Genomic DNA, 22,318 nt, shown 5'->3' with positions numbered 1-22,318 from the left:
TACTGGACTAGTAATCCAGAGAACAAGAGTTCAAATCCCACCCTGGCAATTTGCCAATTTGGAATTCTGCTTGAAGAATTGGGAAATAAAAAGCTGGTCCCACCAAAAGTGACCACGAACCTGTTGGATTATTGTGAAAACCCCAACTCATTCACTCATGTTCCTTTAGAGAAGGAAAGCTGCCATCGTGACCTGGTCTGGGCCAATCCCAGATCAAAATGGTTGACTCTTAACTACCCTCTGATGTGGCCTAGTGTAACACTTGCTTGCATCAAATCCTTCTGAAGGGAGCTTGCAATGGGCAATGAATGCCAGCGATGCCCACATCTCAAGAATGAATTTTATTTTAAGTTTTTAAGGGCAATGTTACGCTAAGTGTCAATCTCAGCACATTGCAGTTTGGCATTTCTGAGGAACAGGAGCGGAAGGTTTAGACCAGCAATGGTTTACCCCTGAAGACCCCCTTTAACCTCAGGGCTCACTTAGTGTTGGGAAGCTGGGTGTGATAAATCTGAGGACACAATCCAGTCCGTGTGGAGCATACATGCAGGATAGTCCTTTTATTCATGTCCTTGCCATCAATAATGTAGCAGAAAAGGTTGCACGGCGGTATAAATGATTCAATCGCGGCTTTTTCAAGCAAATTCTCAGCTTCAAAATAGTCGCCGACAGTGCAGGGTCGGAGTCATCACGATCAAGGCAAGCGTTGCGGTTTGAGACGCGGATTATTCCTGCCTTTGCCTGCACCCTCCCGTTGTAGAAAGCCGGCTGTAAATCAAAGGGAAGCCTTTTCGTGCAGCGTTTGGCGAGACTCTGCCGGCTCAGACAGTGAGGCGGCATGTCCATTATGAATCATGAATGAGAGGAGCAGGGAGCCTTTTTACATCGAGTAGCTGGTGCGGGCTCCAGCCTGCCCTGCGTATCCACAACAGGTCCCGAGGAGTTGCCTCGGGCAACATCGAGGCCTCTCGATAGAACTCCGACATTAGCGCAGTGCACACTTCTGACTAGAGGCGTTTAGAGGCAAACGGAGGCCAAAAAGGCTTTTAAGGATCCATGAGACGCAGGCAAACAATTATGCGCTCCTTGTATGTCAGGTTAGATTGCCATCTCTAGAGTGCAGCTATTTCAGGTACAGAGTGCTTGGTGGTTTGAGCCATGTAGTGAACTGAAAGCGGTCTGCTGAAAACATCTGTTTCTCTCACCTGCCAACCGCAAGCTCTTGTGAAGGAGATGAGGACCACGGAAGCGATATCATTATCCTGGGGTTTGGGTGTGAAGATAAATTTGGGATACTGGGAAATCCCAAAGCTTGATACCGGCAAAATAACCCATCACTTATTGATCATAACTCGGGGCGCAGCAGGGAAGTGGAGTTGAGGCCAAGATCAGATCAGCCGTGATCTTATTGAATGGCAGAGCAGGCTCGAGGGGCCAAATGGCCTGCTCCTATTTCTTATATTCTTATCACTGGGGCATGCTGGGCTCCTGACATACTGCATCAATACAAAAGAAAGACTTGAATTTATATAGCGCCTTTCACGACCACCAGATGTCCCAAAGCGCTTTACAGCCAATGAAGTACTTTTGGAGTTAGTCACTGTTGTAGTGTAGGAAGCACGGCAGTCAATTTGCGCACAGCAAGATCCCACACACAGCAACGTGATAATGGCCAGTGAATCTGTTTTTGTGATGTTGATTGAAAGATAAATATTGGCCCCAGGACACCGGGGATAACACCCCTGCTCTTCTTCAAAATAGTGTCATGGGATTTTTTACATCCACTTGAGAGAGCAGACGGGGCCTCGGTTTAATGTCCCATCTGAAAGACAGCACCTCCAACAGTGCAACGCTCCCTCAGTACTGCCCCTCCGACAGTGCGGCACTCCATCAGTACTGCCCTTCCGACAGTGCGGCACTCCCTCAGTACTGCCCCTCCTACAGTGCAGCACTCCCTCAGTACTGCACCTCTGACAGTGCGGCGCTCCCTCAGTACTGCCCCTCCGACAGTGCGGCACTCCCTCAATACTGTCCCTCCTACAGTGCAGCACTCCCTCAATACTGCCCCTCCGACAGTGCGGCGCTCCTTCAGCACTGCCCCTCCGACAGTGCGGCGCTCCCTCAGTACTGCCCCTCCGACAGTGCGGCGCTCCCTCAGTACTGCACTGGGAGTGTCAGCCTAGAATTTTGAGCTCAAGTTCCTGGAGTGTGACTTGAACCCACAACCTTCCAGGCTCAGAGGAGAGGGAGTGTTGCTCACTGAGCCACGGCTGACACTGTGAGCCCTTACAGAAGCTCTTCTCCAGGACAGGAATGCTCAGAAGGAACAATGCATCTGAAGAGATTCTCTTTGAGCAGCCCTTCTCCCCACTGTTACATTGTCGAATGACAAAGTGCTAAGTGGCCTTTATTTTTTTCATGAGTTGTGATGAATAAGAAATCATAAGTGATGGGTTATTTTGCCCATATCAAGGTTGGAGATTTCCCAGTATCTCAATTTATCATCACACCCAAACCCCCAGGATAATGCGATCGCTTCTGCTTTATTTTTCCATCCTGTGATGAGCTGCTTTCTTTCCAATTTGATTACCTCTTCTCCGGAAGGACGTCTTACTCTCCCTAGGAGCACAGAGTCAAAAGCAACAGCCATCTTCCATATAATCACAGAAGTTTACAGCACGGAAGGAGGCCATTCGGCCCATCATGTCCGCGCCGGCCGACAAAGAGCTATCCAGCCTAATCCCACCTTCCATCTCTCGGTCCGTAGCCCTGTAGGTTATGGCACTTCAAGTGCACATCCGAATACTTTTTAAATGCTAGCAGGGTTTCTGCCTCTACCACCCTTTCAGGCAGCGAGTTCCAGACCCCCACCACCCTCTGGGTGAAAAGAATTCTCCTCAAATCCCCTCTAAACCTCCAGCCACTTATCTTAAATCTATGCCCCCTGGTTATTGTCCCTCTGCTAAGGGAACTAGGTCCTTTCTATCCACTCGATCCATGCCCCTCATAATTTTATACCCCTCAATAAGTGGCGAGCAGGAGTTCGCGGTCGAGGGGGGCGGAGGTTGGAGGCGGATGTAGTGGCCGCCGCTGTCAATCATCAGCCTGGCGCTGATGACGTCATCATGGTACCGTGTCACCACGGCTCTCCACCTTCACTTAAAGGGAAGAGCCTGCGCGATTCTTTAAGTTTGGTCCACTGGGACACCAGGGGGGTGTTTCAGCCAGGCCAGCGGCCTGGCACCCAGGATGGGGTGTGGGGTGGGGTGCCAGGCTGCCTGTCGGTGGCCCGGCCGAACCTGGGGGCATAATTGTCGGCCGACTAAAAAAAAACAAACATGGCGGCAGTAGTAGTGCGCCCGTCCCTTTAACGGGAGCCGCACCGCCATTTTAGAAGGATCCCAAGCTCAGTGCGCTGACAGAAAAAGCTACCCCGGGCACCGCGTGGTGGGAGCAAGATCTTTTCGGCAGAGGGGGAACATTGGCGTTACGCGCTCTGATAACGCACGTAGGACGGATCGGCAGCAGTGGAGGGGGGGGGGGGGAACGGGTCACCGCCGGGACACCGCAGGAGCGGAATTTTCAAAATGGCGGCCATTACACGAGAAATTGGCGGCCATTGCATTCCGCAGCATGGCCGCCGTTTTCTGGCGATAACAGGCCTTAAGGGAAGCGGCAATTTCGACCCCCATGAGTTTTGCTTTGAGTCCCACTCCAGAGACTTAAGCACATAAATCAAGGCTGACACTCCCAGTGCAGTGCTGAGGGAGCGCCGCACTGTCGGAGGTGCCGTCTTTCGGATGAGACGTTAAACCGAGGCCCCGTCTGCTCTCTCAGGTGGACGTAAAAGATCCCATGGCACTATTTCGAAGAAGAGCAGGGGAGTTTTCACCGGTGTTCTGGGGCCAATATTTATCCCTCAATCAACATAACAAAGAAACAGATTATTGGGTCATTATCACATTGCTGTTTGTGGGAGCTTGCTGTGCACAAATTGGCAGCCACAAATCCTACATTACAACAGTGACTACACTTCCAAAGTACTTCATTGGCTGTAAAGTGCTTTGAGACGTCCGGTGGTCGTGAAAGGCGCTATAGAAATGCACGCCTTTCTTTCTTTGAATGTAAGTCAGAAGGCAGGAATTCGGTGATGGATGCGAGAATACTCAGGAGTTAAGTCTAAAAGAAGCAGATGTCTGGGGAGCTGGGGTCCTGTCAAAGCCTGTCAGGGCGGAGAAAGGTCTGTCAGGGCAGTATCAGCATTCTCTTGCCGGCTCCCCCCACTCCGTCCCACGAGGTTCAGTAATGGGCTGTCTCACCCAGCTTGCTTTTGAAATGGACAAGGAGTTCACGGATGTCAGTTGCATTACAGTGCTTATATCTGAGCAGAAAGTAACCCTGTCTGTCTGGCTACAGGAAAAGAGACTGGAGTGCTTTCCAATTTGCAAACGTCTCACTGATTCATTGGTGCCTTAAAGAGGAAGGCTTGCTGCAGCCCGTTTACAGAGAATTAGGGCCGGACTTCAGGCTGTTCTGTTTTCGCAGCGAAAAACAGAGGCGGGGCGGGAAAGTTACCGTCCGGCAATAGATTGCGCTGTTGGAAGGAATTTACGCCATCCGGGCCCTGTATCAGGGTGCACAGCATGCAGGGAGGGTTAGTACAACTTTCGAGGTGAAAAAATGGGAAACAAGCGAACTAAAGTGCCGGGCCGTGTGTGTTCCGAGTGAGGATTTGGGGCGAGGATTAAACCTTAAAAAAAACCCCACAAAAACATTCCCGAAATATTGCCCAAGCCACCACAACACAAATCGCTAAAAAAAAGTCAAAGAGCAAGCGCTCGCGCTCACCGTTACAGCGCTTTACCGTCCCCACTGCCCCCGGCATGGCTGGACCACGGATTTCCCAGGCGGTCATTGCGAGGCGCGATTTCGGGCGGACGGGTCGGGTTCGTGTCAAAACTCGGACGGTGTCGCAACCAGAGATGTTGCATGCCCGGCGCGGCTCTCCCCCGGGCGGTGCCGCTCCGAGGCGAGACCCGCAGCGCAAAGGACCGGAAAATACATCCCATTGTCTTCAGGACCCTCTTTTCACCCCAGTGCGGTCTGCGGGCCTGATTGGTGGGAGAATTAGCCAATCACCTCCGTTCGTGCCAGTGATAGTGGGGTCACTCTATTGCAGCGGGAGAACAGAGGGCCCCGATTTCAGGAACAACGCCTCCAAATTCCTCCCCTGACGCCAACGATCGGCCTTCAGGATTCCGTAGACACTGTCGGGTTTTTCATTCCCAGATGGATAAGCCAAACAATTCCTCTTCACTGGTGGTTAACCTTTCAACCCATGAATGAGTTCAGGGACCGAAATGCTGCCCTTGTGTTGGGCACATCTTTGGTTGGGTGTTGCTGGGGGTTGGGGGGCACGAGAATCCAGTTCTGCCGTAATTCCACTTCACGGAGAGGGGGGCCAGGAAATTCTGATGGGTTGTGTAATGTATCTGCTTCTTTGCTTAAGAATTCGTGGCAAGGCATTGCTATTAAGAACCAGTTGGTTTATTAACAAAGGTTTAACACACGACACATTACCAGTTCATCCACTTGGCTCACAACTGCATACCTCATCGTGGATTACCTCGGACCTAGACCCAACTGGCTGGGGTTTTATTGAGTCTTGTGAACATCACGTGACTGGCTAAGCCACTCACAATGCAACAGCTCCACAAACCAGTGAGCATGCAGGGTGGGGGTGGCTTGGGCAAATCTACATACCCCTCTGCGCCCTCCCCCCCACCCCCCCACCGCCCTGCATCAAGGGCTGGGTTCCATTGTGGGCCTAATAAAGGCCTCAGAACGTGATGGACATTGATTACCATGCAGTGTGGCTTGGGTGCCCTTTGGGAGCTGTAGAGTTGCCTGTCGGTCCATTTTGTGACCTTTGCTGTGGTTCAGTGGGTAGCACTCTCGCCTCTGAGTCTGAAGTTTCTGGGTTCAAGTCCCCCTCCAGCGACATGAACACGTAAATCCAGGCTGACACTCCCAGTGCAGTACTGAGGGAGCACCACACTGTCGGAGGTGCTGTCTTTTGGATGAGACGTTAAACCGAGGCCCCGTCTGCTCTCTCAGATAGACGTATAAGATCCAATGGCACTATTTCGAAGAAGAGCAGGGGAGTTATCCCCGGTGTCCTGGGGCCAATATTTATCCCTCAATCAACATCACTAAAACAGATGATCTGGTTGTTATCACCTTGCTGTTTGTGGGAGCTTGCTATGCGCAAATTGACTGCCGCAATTCCTATGTTACAACAGTGACTACACTTTTTTTTTAAGTACTTCATTGGCTGTACAGCGCTTTGAGACGTCTGGTGGTTGTGAAAGGCGCTATATAAATGCAAGTCTTTTTTTTCCCTGCCGACTGCATTTGCTGCATCAGACTGGCATGGAGATGCTGCAACATTCCAGGCCTCAGTCGGCCCATGCAGTGATGCTCCTGTCCCAGCCGTGCTGATCACCCCATCCTCCGCTCTGGGCATCAGTGGCTTCACCTCCTCTGCACAGTCGCCAGTGGAACTGGGATTTACGCTGTTCCATAACCGCGGCATAACTAAAATTGCCTATCTCCACCTCCGTAACATCGCCCGGCTCCGCCCCTGCCTCAGCTCATCCACTGCTGAAACCCTCATCCATGCCTCTGTTACCTGTAGACTTGTCTATTCCAACACACTCCTGGCTGGCCTCCCACATTCAACCCAATGTAAACTAGAGGTGATCCAAAACTCGGCTGCCCTGCGTCCTAACTCGCACCAAGTCCTGCTCACCCGTCAACCCAGTGCTCGCTGACCTACATTGGGTCCCGGTTAAGTAACGACTCAATCTCAAAATTCTCATCCTTGTTTATAAATCCCTCCATGACCTCGCCCCCTCCCTATCTCTGTAACCTCCTCCAGCCCCACAACCCCTCCGAGATGTCTGCGCTCCTCTAATTCTGCCCTCTTGAGCATCCCTGATTATAATCGCCCAACCAATGGTGGCTGTGCCTTCTGTTGCCTAGGCCCCAAGCTCTGGAACTCCCTGCCTAAACCTCTCCGCCTCTCTACCTTTCTTTCCTCCTTCAAGACGCTCCTTAAAAACTGCCTCTTTGACCAAGCCCTGCGCTAATTTCTACTAATGCGGCTTGGTGTCAAATTTTTATATCCCATGATACTCCTGTGAAGCGCCTTGGGACATTTCACTATGTTAAAGGCACTATATAAATACAAGTTAATTGTTGGAAGTTTGGCCCCGCTCTCTTTCGAGGGGGTGTCGATTATACTTGACTCTCGGGCCGGGTACTGTTGGGGATTTGAGATGGAACTTTTGAACAGAAGCCAAATTGCATTTACACAACAACAGGCCTGACGCAGGCTCAAGATCCGATTCCTGATCCAATTTTCAGCAACAAACAGGAAGCGGGCAGGTTTAAAAATGCAGCATCTTTACAAAGCTACAAGAATAAGCTTTTGAGTGTAAATTATACATGAGGCAAAATGGGGGAAAAAAAATCACGATTACTTCCATAAATGTTACATTCACTTCCAATTACTTTCACCAACTGCTGGGTCCAATTCCTGCACTTAAAAATGGCAGGTCTGTTTACATATTTATATCGTTAACTATAGGCGTAAATTGTTTTTCGCTGTCCTTTACTAATACTGATTGAGGGTAGAGTGGAGTCTCGATCTAAGCCTGAAGGGCGGCCCCATATCTGGAGACGCTTATCCGGAACGGCACAGCCTACACGATAAAGTGCATCATCCAACTCTGGCAATCCTTCCACTTCTAGCCAACGAATTAACTGTCTCCATCTTCCTTATTCATAGAATTATAGAAACTTACAGCACGGAAGGAGGCCATTTCGGCCCATCGTGTCCACGCCGGCCGACAAAGAGCTACCCAGCCTAATCCCACTTTCCAGCTCTCGGTCCATCCCCCTGTAGGTTACGGCACTTCAAGTGCACATCCAAGTACTTTTTAAATGTGGTGAGGGTTTCTGCCTCTACCACCCTTTCAGGCAGCGAGTTCCAGACCCCCACCACCCTCTGGGTGAAAAATGTTCTCCGCAAATCCCCTCTAAACCTCCAAGCACTTGCTTTAACAGAATGACTCCTGCGGAATTTCCAGAATTTCCCAAATTTAAAATATAACCTTCACAACAGACAGAGATCTGCCTAAATGCCAACGCTTGTTTGCTTTTGATGATCAAAATCCATTTATTATTTGTGATAATTCTCACCTTCACGGTTAAGTTCTGCAGTTCTGTGAAGACTCCGATTGGAGAATAAACACAGGCCGGAAATACAGAAAGACGTATATTAAAACATTCCCCTTGGATTGGCTTCAGAAACATCCTCATTTTTTAAAAGTGTCGCATAGCAGAGTTTTTTCCCCTTGTTGTAAATAATTTTATTATAAAGAAATGAAAATAAAATTTAAAACTCGCATCATTTTCCCATTAACAATCCAGGCTCAACTTTAACTCAAGTTCAATATGGTTCTCTGTTTTTTTAAACTATCTTTCCGATCATCTAAGCAGGGTATTCAATTTCGCTGTCCTTTGAACAAAATCACTGGAACTGCACACACGCATCACTTCCGGGTCATAGGGCAGCAGTCGCATGCTTACTTTAAATCTATGCTCCCTGGTTAATGACCTCTCTGCTAAGAAATGACCCTCTATTTTATTTGTACTATCGCAGTCGTTGCTCCTCTGAACTTAGAACATAAGAATTAGGAGCAGGAGTCGGCCATTCGGCCCCTCGAGCCTGCTCCGCCATTCAATAAGATCACGGCCGATCTTGGGCTTCCCCTGCCATAACCCGTTTACTACCTTATCGTTCAAAAATCTGTCTGTCTCCACCATAAATATATTCAACTTGTTCCCTAGAACAAGGGGTCACACAGTCTCAGGATACGGGGTAGGACATTTAGGAGCGAGATGAGGAGAAATGTTTTCACTCAGAGGGTGGTGAACCTGTGGAATTCTCTACCACAGAAGGCTGTGGAGGCCAAGTCACTGAATGTATTTAAGAGGGAGATAGATAGATTTCTAGAAACAAGAGACATCAAGGGGTATAGGGAAAAAGCGGGAATATGGTGTTGAGATAGAGGATCATCCATGATCATATTGAATGGTGGTGCAGAATCGAAGGGCCGAATGGCCTACTCCTGCCCCTATTTTCTATGTTTCTATGTTTCTCCCTGTTCTACACTCTCTTGTTACTCCCTCGATCCTCGCTGTGTTCAAATCGAGACCCGTCGCTAACCCCATGACTGTGGAAGGTCCCCTCCTCCCTCAGTCTTCCTCCGACAGGCTCTCTAAAGCGGTCGCCAAGCTTGGTTGTCACGGTGACGGAGCAGCCCGCCGCCCCCACCCTTTGTGTGACGGCTGCTGAAGCGGGGGGTGATGCTGGGTGGGGGTGGTGGTGAAGAGGGTGTCACCCCTTGCCCGCTCCATGGGCGCCATCCTGTAAGGTCAGCATTCCGGCACATTGGCAAGGAGGTGGAGCCAGGCTTCAGGCCACACTTGGCCATTGCAGATAGCTGCAGTTGTCCTTCGAGCAGATGGCATAACAATAACAACATATATTTATATAGCATAGAAACATAGAAAACAGGAGCAGTAGTAGGCCATTCGACCCTTCGAGTCTGCACCGCCATTGAATATGATCATGGCTGATCCTCTATCTCAGCACCGTATTCCGGCTTTTTCCCCGTACCCCTTGATGTCTTTTGTTTCTAGAAATCTATCTATCTCCCTCTTAAATATATTCAGTGACTTGGCCTCCACAGCCTTTTGTGGTAGAGAATTCCACAGGTTCACCACCCTCTGAGTGAAAACATTTCTCCTCATCTCGGTCCTAAACTCCCTACCCCGTATCCTTGTTCTAGTTTCTATGTTTCTATTTATATGGCACCTTTAACGTAGTGAAACGTCCCAAGGCGTTTCACAGGAGTGTTCTGAGATAGAAAAATCTGACACCGAGCCGCATAAGTAGAGATTAGCGCAGGTGACCAAAAGCTTGGTCAAAGAGGTAGGTTTTAAGGAGCGTCTTAAAGGAGGAAAGAGAGGTTTAGGGAGGGAGTTCCAGAGCTTGGAGCCCAGGCAACAGAAGGCACAGCCACCGATGGTGGAGCGATTATAATCAGGGATGCTCAAGAGGGCAGAATTAGAGGAGTGCAGACATCTCGAGGGGCTGGAGGAGATTACAGAGATAGAAAGGGGGCGAGGGCCATGGAGGGATTTGAAAACAAGGATGAGAATTTTGAAATCGAGGCGCTGCTTAACTGGGAGCCGATGTAGGTCAGCGAGCACAGGGGTGATGGGTGAGCGGGACTTGGTGCGAGTTAGGATAAGGGGCAGCTGAGTTTTGGATGACTTCATATTTACGTAGGGGAGAACGTCAGAGGCCGGCCAGGAGTGGGTGGGGATAGTGAAGTCTAGAGGTAACAAAGGCATGTAGCTCTTAAATAGTGAGGGAATGTGTGTGTTGGTGAGTTCTAGATCAGATGATCAGTTCGATGTTGTACAGTAGTATTGCAGAGAAAAAGATCCTGATAATGACGGACAGGCGCTGAAAGAGAGGTTTACCAGAATAGACGCGATGATATGGTTCCCAGTTCTGTTAAAGGGAGAACTCCAAAATATGCTTGACGTGTCACGTTTTATTTTCCAGAAGCAGCCATGAGGGACGATATGAACAATTACATCAGCCAGTACTACAGTGAACCCAGCAGCGGTGGGTATAAAACACCCTCTCCCTCTGCACCACACATAGTCTCCTCAATGCACCAGAAACCCTGCTCAGATTTTTCTGAATAAGGACATAAGAAATATGACCCCTCGAGCCTGCTCCACCATTCAATAAGATCATGGCTGATCTGATCTTGGCCTCAACTCCACTTCCCTGCCCGCTCCCCATAACCCTTGACTCCTCTGTAGTTCAAGAATCCGTCTATCTCAGCATTGAATATATTCAGTGACTCAGCCTCCACAGATCTCTGGGATAGAGAATTCCAAAGATTCTAAATGCTCTGAGAGAAGAAATTCCTCCACATCTCCATTTTAAATGGGTGACCCCTTATTCTGAAACTATGCCTCTAGTTATAGATTCCCCTACGAGGGGAAACATCCTCTCTGCATCTACCTTGTCGAGCCCCCTCAGAATCTTAAACGTCTCAATAAGATCCCCTCTCATTCTTCTAAACTCCAATGAGTACAGGCTCAACCTGCTCAACCTTTCCTCATAAGACAACCCCTTCATCCCAGGAATCAACCTAGTGAACCTTCTCTGAACTGCCTCCAATGCAAGTATGTGCCTCCTTAAATACGGACACCAAAACTGTACGCAGTACTCAAGGTGTGGTCTCACAGTTGTAGCAAGATTTTTATACTCCATCCCCCTTGCAATTTAGGCCAACTATCCTTTTGCCTTCCTAATTACTTGCTGTACCTGCATGCTAACTTTTTGTGTTTCATGTACGAGGACCCCCGGATCTCTCTGTACCGAAGTATTCTGTAGTCTCTCTCCATTTAAATAATATCTTGCTTTTCTATTCTTCCTACCAAAACTCATATTCTCCCACATTATACTCTATCTGCCAAATCTTTGCCCACTCACTTTATCTGTCCATAATCCCTTTGCTTTGTGTCCTCCTCCCAGCATTCCCACTCTCTCTTAACGAACAACACCTTGGCTCTGTAGACAGAACCAACAGATCGGCAGCAGAAGGCAAATCTCGGAAAACTTTGCCACATAAAGAGTGATCAGTGAGTGGAGCGGGCTTGTGGGTCGGGCAGTCATATCAGGAGTAGGCTATCCAGTGGGCGAAGGTGCGGCGAATGAGGGTACGGGGCCCAGAAGAGGCGAGGGCCCAGGGGCAGCACGGACCAGCCCACACTGCGATATGTGTGCGCACTAGGTCCGTGCAGCAGAGCAGGTCTCCAGTCGTCCTAGTTCAACCCTTGCCACTGGACCAAGACCTCGCTCTGTCAAGCCCGTGTGGTGGCCGGTGTGCAACGGCCACCCCACGTTAAAAAAATCCACGTACAGTCATCTTCCACCCCCTCAATTGGAGTTCAGGACTGCAACATCAGGTCCTTCATTGAAACATCTGTGAACTCTTGTGGAAGCAAGTCATCCTCATTCGAGGGACCGCCTGAGATGATGAGGCCATCCAGCCCCTCCCGCAAACTCTAATTTTCATTCACTATCTGAACCCACATCCTACTCAAGGTCACTGGTTGAAGATTCAGTGGCCTCCGTTATAAATGGTCTAAATCGCCCAAAACACTGGTAAAATCCTAGCATCCCATCATAACAAAAACTGACTCTGACTTATTCAATCATTAAGCAGCGGGTTCTGCAATAATGATTGTCCCATTGGCTAGAACAGGCCCCAAATGGACTCGGTGCCTCTATCGGGTATATGTGTCCAGTTTAGTGACTGCACTAACACATGGTTGAGTACAATCCATGAGTTTCATTTGCCGGGTAGCAATCAGTGCGGGATCTTGCGGGGACATCGTTGGTGGTATTCCTCCAGCGCTTTGAGGTGTCTACTGTATATGGTTCATGTCTCTGAGCCATACAGGAGGGTGGGTATTACTACAGCCCTGTAGACCATGAGCTTGGTGGTAGAGATGAGGGCCTGATCTTCGAACACTCTTTTCCTCAGGCGGCCAAAGGCTGCGCTGGTGCACTGGAGGCGGTGTTGAACCTCGTCGTCGATGTCTGCCCTTGCTGGTAGGCTCCCGAGGTATGGAAAATGGTCCACGTTGTCCAGGGCCGCGCCGTGGATCTTGATGACTGGGGGGCAGTGCTGTGTGGTGGGATCCAAGCAAGACACCCTCAAAGCCTCCTTGATAAAATGCAACATCCCCTCCGGCACCTGGGAGTCCCTGGCCAAAGACTGCCCTAAGTGGGGAGGGCGCTGAGCACCTCGAGTCTCGTCGCCGAGAGCATGCAGAAAACAAGCGCAGGCAGCGGAAGGAGCGTGCGGCAAACCTGTCCCACCCTCCCTTTTCTTCAACCACTGTCTGTCCCACCTGTGACAGGGACTGTGGTTCTCGTATTGGACTGTTCGGTCACCTAAGAACTCACTTTTAGAGTGGAAGCAAGTCTTCCTCGATTCCGAGGGACTGCCTATGACGATGATGAGTGACTAATGGTACAGGATTTTGGATTGTATTAATCACAAATTATCAATACAACCTAAATGGTTAACTTGCTGAACAGGATGCTCGCCCTGATTAATTGGTTGTCACCCTTGACTGGACCCTAACCTACAACACCATCTCCTGAAAACTGTTGAGAAAGTAAACACCAGAAATAACCTAACTGCCAAACTCCTTATAAAATGAACACAGCACATTGTGCAGATGGCAGAATGAAAGGAAACGAGGAAAGGAAGGGAAGAAAAGAAAGACTTGCATTGATATAGCGCCTTTCACGACCACCGGACGTCTCAAAGTGCTTTACAGCCAATGAAGGACTTTTGGAGTGCAGTCACTGTTGTAATGTGGGGAACGCGGATGGGAACGTAATGAAGCCTGAAGTCCGGAGTGAGTAAAGGCCATTCAGCCCATCAAGCCCACACCGTTCAGAGTCCGTGACTGATTATTGTATCACGGACTCCCCACCACTATGTTCCCCTAATTTAGAAATCAGTCCTCCCCTCAAAAAAAAGGCATCAAGCACTGCCGTTAATATCCCTGCAATCCTGAACAGATAACGATCAAGCTCCCTTTTCTAGGTTAACCCAAAACAGCTACCTTCTCTGGGAGGTGTACAACAGGCTGAGGTGACTGATTTCAAGGCTGTAATCTAATCTCTGGATTCAAATGACAATTATAGACTTTCTGCTCACAGATTCTGACAACTTCTGAGTCCCTTGATTGGATTACTGCTATGTAATCACTTCCAGCTATCTATTATTCTATATATAAATCATTTGAGTTGCTTGATTAGATTACTGGGTTTTTTTTCAATCTCTCCTCAAGCATCCATTATTCTATTTTAAAAGCATTTGTATCCTTTGGTTAGATACTGGATGTAATATCCCCCCAGTATTACCTGGCTCAGTTGGGTCGCACTCTAACCTCTTGAGTCAGAAGGTCGTGGGTTCAAGTCGCACTTCATCAGACTTGAGCACAAAATTCCAGGCGGACAACCCCGTGCAGTACTGAAGTTCCGTCTTTTGGAAGTGACATTAAACCGAGGCTCTGACCGCTCTCTTAGAAAAGAACCCACGGCACTATTTTAAAGAAGAGCAGGGGAGTTCTCCCCGGTGTCGTCCTGGACAATATTCATCCCTCAATCAACATCACTAAAACAGTTTCTCTGTTTGTGGGACCTAGCTGTGCTCAAATTGTAAGAATATAAAAATAAGAATTAGGAACTGGAGTAGGACATTCGGCCCCTCGAGCCTGCTCCGGCATTCAATAAGATCATGGCTGATCTTCGAACTCAACTCCACTTTCCCGCCCGATCCCCATATCCTTTCATTCCCCGAGAGTCCAAAAATCCATCGATCCCAGCCTTGAATATGCTCAATGACTGAGCCTCCGCAGCCCTCTGGGGTAGAGATTTCCAAAGATTCACCACCCTCTGAGTGAAGAAATTTCTCCTCATCTCCGTCCTAAATGGCCGACCCCTTATTCTGTGACCCCTGGTTCTAGACTCCCCAGCCAGAGGAAACACCCTCCCTGCATCTACCCTGTCAAGCCCTGTAAGAATTTTCTATGTCTCAATGAGATCACCTCTCATTCTTCTAAACTCTAGAGAATATAGGTCTAGTCTAGTCAATCTCTCCTCATAGGACAATCCCCCCATGAATCAGTCTGGTGAACCTTTGTTGCACTCCCTCTATGGCAAGTATATCCTTCCTTAGGTAAGGAGACCAAAACTGTACACAATACTCCAGGTGCGGTCTCACCAGGGCCCTATATAATTGCAGTAAGGCATCTTTACTCTTATACTCAAATCCTCTTGTAATAAAGGCCAACATACCATTTGCTGCCAATGTTACATTGGGCGCTGGTGCTGAATTCAGATTGCATTTACTCTACAAGTGTAGCGTTGATGGGAAGCAGTTGATGTGACACTGCAGTTGAAATGTAAGCAAACCGTCGGTGACATTTCTGTTGCAATATTTTTGTTTCTTTTTTTCTTAGAGATGGGAATCCCAGAAGGTGGCTGTCATGTCATCACAACGGCTGCCATTGACATTCACCTGCCCAGCATGCTTCACAATGCGTCATCCGACCTTCTGACAGTGGAGGTGCCGTCAAAGCTCGAGAGGGTGAGCAGTTCCGTCAGCGACAATTCGGGAAGCGCCTCCAGATCTATAGACAGTACCACCACCCAGGCCCAAAGCCTGAGCAGCCAAACCTTGGGCTCCTCCACAGACTGCAGCACGACCAGGGAGGGCTCCTCGGAAGGCTACCTGCAGGAGAGGTCTGAGGATCAGCAACGTGGCCACCTGGAGCCCGTGGTGCACAAAGACGCGAGAGTGGTGGTTCAGGAACTCCTGTCCACCTTGTCGGAGGACACCTGCCTTACTCAGAAAGGACTGGACCCGGTCAACCTCAAGCTGCCCAGTCCACCTGGCTCGACCAACGCCAGCCCAGAGCTGGGACACAGAGTCAACATTTACAACAAGAACCAGGACAATCTCCGGGTCTACCCAACAAAGCCGGTCATCCAGATCCAAGGCAACGATATCACGCTTGAGGAGAAGTACCGGTTCCTAGAGTCTACAGAACAAACAGTAAACAGGCTACCAGAGTCCTAGTTCTCAGTGGCTTCAGGGTGGCACTCCCTATTCTTCAGGGCTTACTCTTGTTGAAAGCCAAGAATCAGCAATGGGAGTTCTTCTGAACCCGGTGGTCCAGGATTCGTCACTGGATGCAGTTCAGGAAATGCGGTTTCTGTGGATCCCACTTCTGGCGGTGACAGAGAATGTCTTGCCATCAAGCGCTGTCTCAAATACTGAGATGCACAACATTACGATGAGCTCTTAACATTTTTTTTATTTTGTATGTACGTTTTTTTTTTGTTCCTTTGTAATATTTGTCTTGAAGTGCTGAACATGACATCATTGGAAGACATAGCTGGGAGGAGTTGCACTTAACAGTGTAAGGGAGCTGAATTTAACAGACACAGCAAAAGTGACTTGATCACTGGCGTACCATAAGTCAATGAATGTATCGCTAGTGGAATTATAGAAGCTGGGCTGTTCTACTGGGCTCAGCAACTGCCAAGCCTGTTTCTGCTGACGTTGTTGTTACTGGTACTTAAGCCTCTAAATTGCAGTTAGCGATATTAGTCGACAAACGCTTAACAGGCTTGTGTGGCAATCATCGACTGCTATTTCAGCAAGGTGTTAGCACACAACGTCCCCATAAAATAGTTCACACTGGGAAATCTCACACAAAAGTGTTGGGTTTAATATTGTGAACAGTCATATTCCGGACGCTACTTAAGGATTTCGATCTGTCACAGAGAGTTAGAATAAATTGAAAGGATGTTGATGCGGGTTAGAAATTAAAAACTGGACATGCACATGAGAGGAGATGCGATAGAGGTGTTCAAAATCATGAGGGGTCCGGACAGAGTAGATGGGAGAGAAACTGTTCCCATTGGCGGAAGGGCTGAGAACCAGAGGACACAGATTTAAAGTCATTGGTAGAAGGTGCAAAGGGCGACATGAGAAAAAACATTCTTACACAGCGAGTGATTGGGATCTGGAACGTACTGCCTCAAAGGGTGGTGGAGGCATCAAAATTATGGCTTTCGAAAGGGAGTTGGATAAGTACCTGAAGGAAAAAAAAAATTGCAAGGCTATAGGGAGAGGGCAGAGGGAGTGGGACTAGCTGAGGTGCTCTTACAGAGAGATAGCACGGGCTCAATGGGCCGAATGGCCTCCTTCTGTGCTGTAACCATTCTGTGATTCTATCAGGAAGGAAGGGAGGGAAGGAAGGAGGAAGGAAGTTGAGATTGTTGGCATTCATGAGTTTTTCTTTTCTTATCTTAAAAGCAAATATTGGGGGCGGGGGTGGGGAGGAATGATATGTGGGCAGAAAGCCCCCACATCAGCATTTAAAATAGATCTCGGGGGCTTTGAGCTTTCTTCATAAAACCAATCCTTCAGAGTACTTTGATATCTATTGATTCGATTTGATTTTAATGAGGTTCAACGACGAGTTCAGTGGCTCTCCTGCAGGTACCTATCCACGGTGATCCCAGAAGATGTCTTATTGCCCAGGGCTCTGTGCCGTCCGCAAGATCATTTGTGCTGTTTGCCAATAACTAGTTGCCATTTAGATACTGGTTAGCAATGGTTTTAATCTTCTTATCACAGTGTTGCCAATATACAATCACAAAATGAGACAGGACAAATAGATACAATTGAGTCACTTTACAATTGAGTCCTGTATCATCTCCGTTTAACCCCCCCCGTTATTTCCCGTTTGATTCCATTTTTCTTTGCGCACTCTCCTTCATTCCATCAATTAGAGGCATTGATGTCCATCTGCTTCTGGATTGGACAGTCCATTTTTTGTGTAGCTGTCCATCACCCTCTATACTGGGCACCAAAGCCGGGCGTTTCCGTTTCTGTGTTTGCCAGCCTGTGATTTTCCACTTGGTTCACTTTACTGGGTGTTAAATTGTGGGCTGGTGAAGGTAGAAGTAGAGAACTTTGGGCCAATAGTTTTTTTTTAATGGGATTCCATTTCTTCCCCCCGTTTACTGCCCTATCTTATGATGCAATGGCACTATTCGTTATTAGGGTTGTTAATGAAATTAGCAACGATGCAGAACTCAAGCCGCCTGTGCTTTCTGATGCTGATACTATACCAGGCTGGTTTTGTGTGAGGCAAGTGTTCTCATTGCACCTTCTATTCTAACTCTCAGATTGTTCGCCCTGATGCATCAGTTACTCCGGCACCATTTGGATGCATGGCCCAACCTCACCAACACATTGAAACACCCACTGACCAGACGACCAGGGTAAACACATGGCATTGTAAGAGGCTGTTAGAACTAAAAATCTGTTGGAAACGAAAATGATGCACTGTTTGGGAAAAAAAATCAAATACACAGACTGAGGGGTGGAAAATTGTCTTCGGCGGGAGCACATTTTCTGCCAGTTGTACGCCATGTCAGGACTTCCCTCCGAATCGCTGTTTGGTGCCACTGTTCCTCCTGAAAAGCTCCTCCCATGAAAGCCGTTATATAAATATAAGTTGGTGTGAAGTGAATCAAAATTCCTTGTAACTGATGTTCTGTGGAAAGGGCTCTCTTACATTAAAAGGCTCTCTTTCCCGCCAAGGCTCGACTTGCAGACGGCCGCAACCAGAGATTGTAGCTTTACTGAAGCGAGATGTTTGGATCTTGTGATAAAGCCCGATGGAATTTGAATCTTGTTAGCGAGTGGCTGCGTCGCTGTGTGTGGTACTGAGCCATAGAGGGCCAGGAAGGTGGGCTACCCAATCCGTGCTGAGTTAGCTGATCACGGGGAATGGAAATGGGAACGGTAGCACAGTGGGAATGTCACTGGACCAGTAATCCAGGGACCCGAACTAATGATCCGGAGACAAGAGTTCAGAAGGCAGCTGGGGAATTTAAATTCAGTTAGTTAAACAAATCTGGAATATCAGTAATGGTGACCATGTAACTACCGGATTGTTGTAAAAACCCATCTGGTTCACTAATGTCCTTTAGGGAAGGAAATCTGCCGCCCTTACCCAGTCTGGCCTATATGTGACTCCAGACCCACAGCAATGTCGCTGATTCTTAAATGACCCAGCGAGCCACGCAAGGCAAATTAGGGATGGGCAATAAATGCTGGCCTTGCTGGCAATGCCCACATCTCGTGAATGAATAATAAACAAATAACGGTCTGGGAGTACCTGGGTTAGAGAGGGGTAAACTGAGCCAGAGTTCGATCCGGTAACAACCTCTGGAAAGTGGGGACATGGGGGTGAGCACAGAGTCAGGCGTGTGAGCGCCGCCCTCCAAGGCCGAGCAGCCTGCTGATGCTCACGGTCCAGATTGGGCGATGGTGGTGGGGTGGGGGGAGGGGTCACACATGAAGAATGACCGCTTTTCTAGCGAGGGCTGCCAGCGACCTTTGAACCAGAACCTAGAAGCGTCAGGAAATAAGAGAACATTGGGGCGAAGAGGGGGGAGGGGAGATATACATTAAAACAAACTTGAATCTTAAAGGTCATATTTAAAAATAATTTTACAAATGGTTGTTACTATTCGACAACATTCTAAATCTGGGAGCAGTGGAATTGAGAAAGCCCTGGGAGAGGGAGGAAGGGGTGCAAGGGGGAATCACACTGCCTCCTTAAAATGAAGCTTATTTTAATGGACAGGTACGGAGAGATAATTTGAATTATGTATATCATTCGCAGAATGCTGAACTCAATATAGTCTATTTAAACATGGGGGGGACAAGATGCAAAGACTGTTCCCAGCAAGACTCTCCTGTACTGACCTGCTGCAGTGTCTCCAATATTTCAGAGTGGAGCCGTGATCAAGCTGGTTTAATTTAAGGTGCCGTCTCTCTCTCTCTCTCTCTCTCTGAGGTTAGAGGGTTTGGTTATAGGGACAGAGATGTGATCTGATACCCACACCCTGCATGTGAACTATATGCAGTGCACACAATTCTGTGTTTGTAACACTGAAATGCTTCATTTATAAGGTCTGAATTCTGTAAAAAAAAGAAAAAAAGAATTTATATTGCAACGAGCAACTGTGGAGAATATTATTAAATCTCTTTTAAATAAAAGAAAAGATGCAATCTTTTTAATTGATTTAAGCAATCTTGTCAGTTCTCTTTCTGTTCCTGCCAGTCTTCACCTCTCCTCTCTCATAGAAAATAGGAGCAGTAGGCGGCCATTCGGCCCTTCGAGCTACATTCCATATGATCATGGCTGATCCTCTATCTCAACACCATATTCCCGCTTTCTCCCCTTGCCCCGGATGCCTTTTGTGTCTCTCCCGAGCTCCAGCAGGCCTCCAGTAAATCACCCAAGTAGCCATTCTTCAGGTGAGAGCTGGCTAGTGAGTGCCAGACTATTCGATAATGCGGGGCATCATGGCCAAGCCTAACCCTGTTCTCATTTTGATCATGTCAGCTTTGTTTCTATTCTTATCCTTCTGTTTAAATAACTCCACTGCCTCTCCTCTCCCTATCTCTAAAACCTCCTCCAGCCCTACCATAACCCTGCCGATCCCTCTATGCTCTTCTGTTTTCTGACTCTAGCCTTTTGTGTATCCCCTTCCCTTTGCTGCATTATTGGAGGCCATGCATTCAGCCACCTGGGTCCCACTCTCTGGAACATAAGAACTAGGAGCAGGAGTAGGCCATTCGGCCCCTCGAGCCTGCTCCGCCATTCAACAAGATCATGGCTGATCATCGACCTCAACTCCACTTTTCTTATGTTCTTATGTCCTGTGTCTGATTAGGAGTGGCGAGAGATTGTAGAGCGATGTGATTGGGGCCCTGGAGAGGCGTGAATTCGGGGCCAGAAGAGGGGAGGGCCCAGGGGCAGCATGGGCCAGCCCACACTGCGATATGTGCGCGCACTGGGTCCGTGCAGCAGAGCTGGTCTCCAGTCGCCTTGGCTAACCCTTGCCACTGGACCAAGACCTGGCTCTGTCAAGCCCGTGTGGTGGCTGGTGTGCAACGGTCACCTCACGTTAAAAAAATCCACCCACAGGCATCTTCCACCCTTCAGGATGTAGTTCAGGACCTGGAATATTAGGTCCTTCATTGAAACACCTGTGAACTCATTCCTTTTTTGGTGTGGAAGCAAGTCATCCTCGCCTCGAGGGACCGCCCATGATGATGATGATGATGACGGTACAGTCCATAGCTTTCCTGAGAATATACAAAACCACTTATTGTGTATGGGCACAATGGGAGGTCACTCAAGGATACTTCACTGGAAAGACTGACAGACATCGAAGAGTTTTTGGAAAGTCTTCGCTGGGTTTGAGATTCAAACGCAATAAGAAATGGGCAAGAACTTATCTCTGGAGATTGATGTTCGGTATATAAGATTATCTACTCCTTGAAACTGACGTTCATTCTCCAACTGTTCATTCAAAACTGTCCACACATTAATGGCCGTTTGTGTTTACAGGATGTACAGCAAAACGTGGTCATAATAATTTGCCAATTGCCTCAAATCCATGTTCCCTGGTTACCGACCCTCCTGTCAGTGGAAGACAGTTTCACCTTATTTACACAATTAAATCCCTCATATAGCTCCTGGATATCTTTTGTAAAATGTAACAGATGGTTTAGTTTCCCTACCTGTAATAATAGCTGCCAATGCTGTTCTGCAGCTTTGCAACACATGAAGGAAATTAATTTTTATTATTTCACATGACAGTTAAAAAAATGTTTAATTGAAAAACAATAAAAAATTAACACATTTATATACCACGTTCCTAATGCATTTCAAAAGCACTGGGTTATTTTTGAAGTGTAGTCACTGTTGCTATGTAATGTTCCACAAATAGGAATGAGACGTAAAATTTCTCTCAAGCCAGACAGTCCAGATTACTTTAGAAAAAAATTGTTCCTGGGATATGGGCATCGCTGACAAGGCCGGCATTTATTGCCCATCCCTAATTGCCCCTTGAGAAGGTGGTGGTGAGCCGCCTTCTTGAACCGCTGCAGTCCGTGTGGTGAAGGTGCAGTCCGTGTGGTGAAGGTGCAGTCCGTGTGGTGAAGGTGCAGTCCGTGTGGTGAAGGTGCAGTCCGTGTGGTGAAGGTGCAGTCCGTGTGGTGAAGGTGCAGTCCGTGTGGTGAAGGTGCAGTCCGTGTGGTGAAGGTGCTCCCACAGTGCTGTTAGGGAGGGAGTTCCAGGATTGTGACCCAGCGACGATGAAGGAACTGCCGATATATTTCCAAGTCAGGATGGTGTGTGACTCGGAGGGGAACGTGGAGGAGGTGGTGTTCCCATGCACCCACTGCCCTTGTCCTTCTAGGCGGTAGAGGTCACGGGTTTGGGAGGTGCTGCCGAAGAAGCCTTGGCAAGTTACTGCAGTGCATCTTGTAGATGGTATACACTGCAGCCAGGGGGTGCCGGTGATGGAGGGAGTGAATGTTTAAGGTGGTGGGTAGCGTGCCGATCAAGCGGGCTGCTTTGTCCTGGGTGGTGTCGAGCTTGTTGAGTTGCACTCATCCATGGAGTTATCTATAAAAATGCTGACCTTCTCTGTGAAGCGATCTTCGCTCCAGTCAGGAACTGGTCCAGCTCC

General features: G+C 48.3%; 1 protein-coding gene across 1 annotated transcript in view; it reads left to right on the top strand.

Moving 5' to 3' along the window:
- tmem266 (transmembrane protein 266) overlaps positions 1–15,824 on the top strand; it is a 113,945-nt gene extending 98,121 nt beyond the window's left edge. The window contains exons 9-10 of the mRNA XM_070864116.1: positions 10,706–10,768; positions 15,205–15,824. Of these exons, the coding sequence (XP_070720217.1) occupies positions 10,706–10,768; positions 15,205–15,824 (683 nt within the window). The remainder of the gene's footprint in view (positions 1–10,705; positions 10,769–15,204) is intronic.
- The last annotated feature ends 6,494 nt before the right edge of the window (positions 15,825–22,318 follow it).

Source organism: Pristiophorus japonicus, chromosome 21, assembly GCF_044704955.1.
Source record: "Pristiophorus japonicus isolate sPriJap1 chromosome 21, sPriJap1.hap1, whole genome shotgun sequence".
Taxonomy (NCBI): Eukaryota; Metazoa; Chordata; class Chondrichthyes; family Pristiophoridae; genus Pristiophorus; species Pristiophorus japonicus.
Note: the sequence above shows the minus strand (reverse complement) of the source record. Positions and strands in the feature narration are given on the sequence as shown.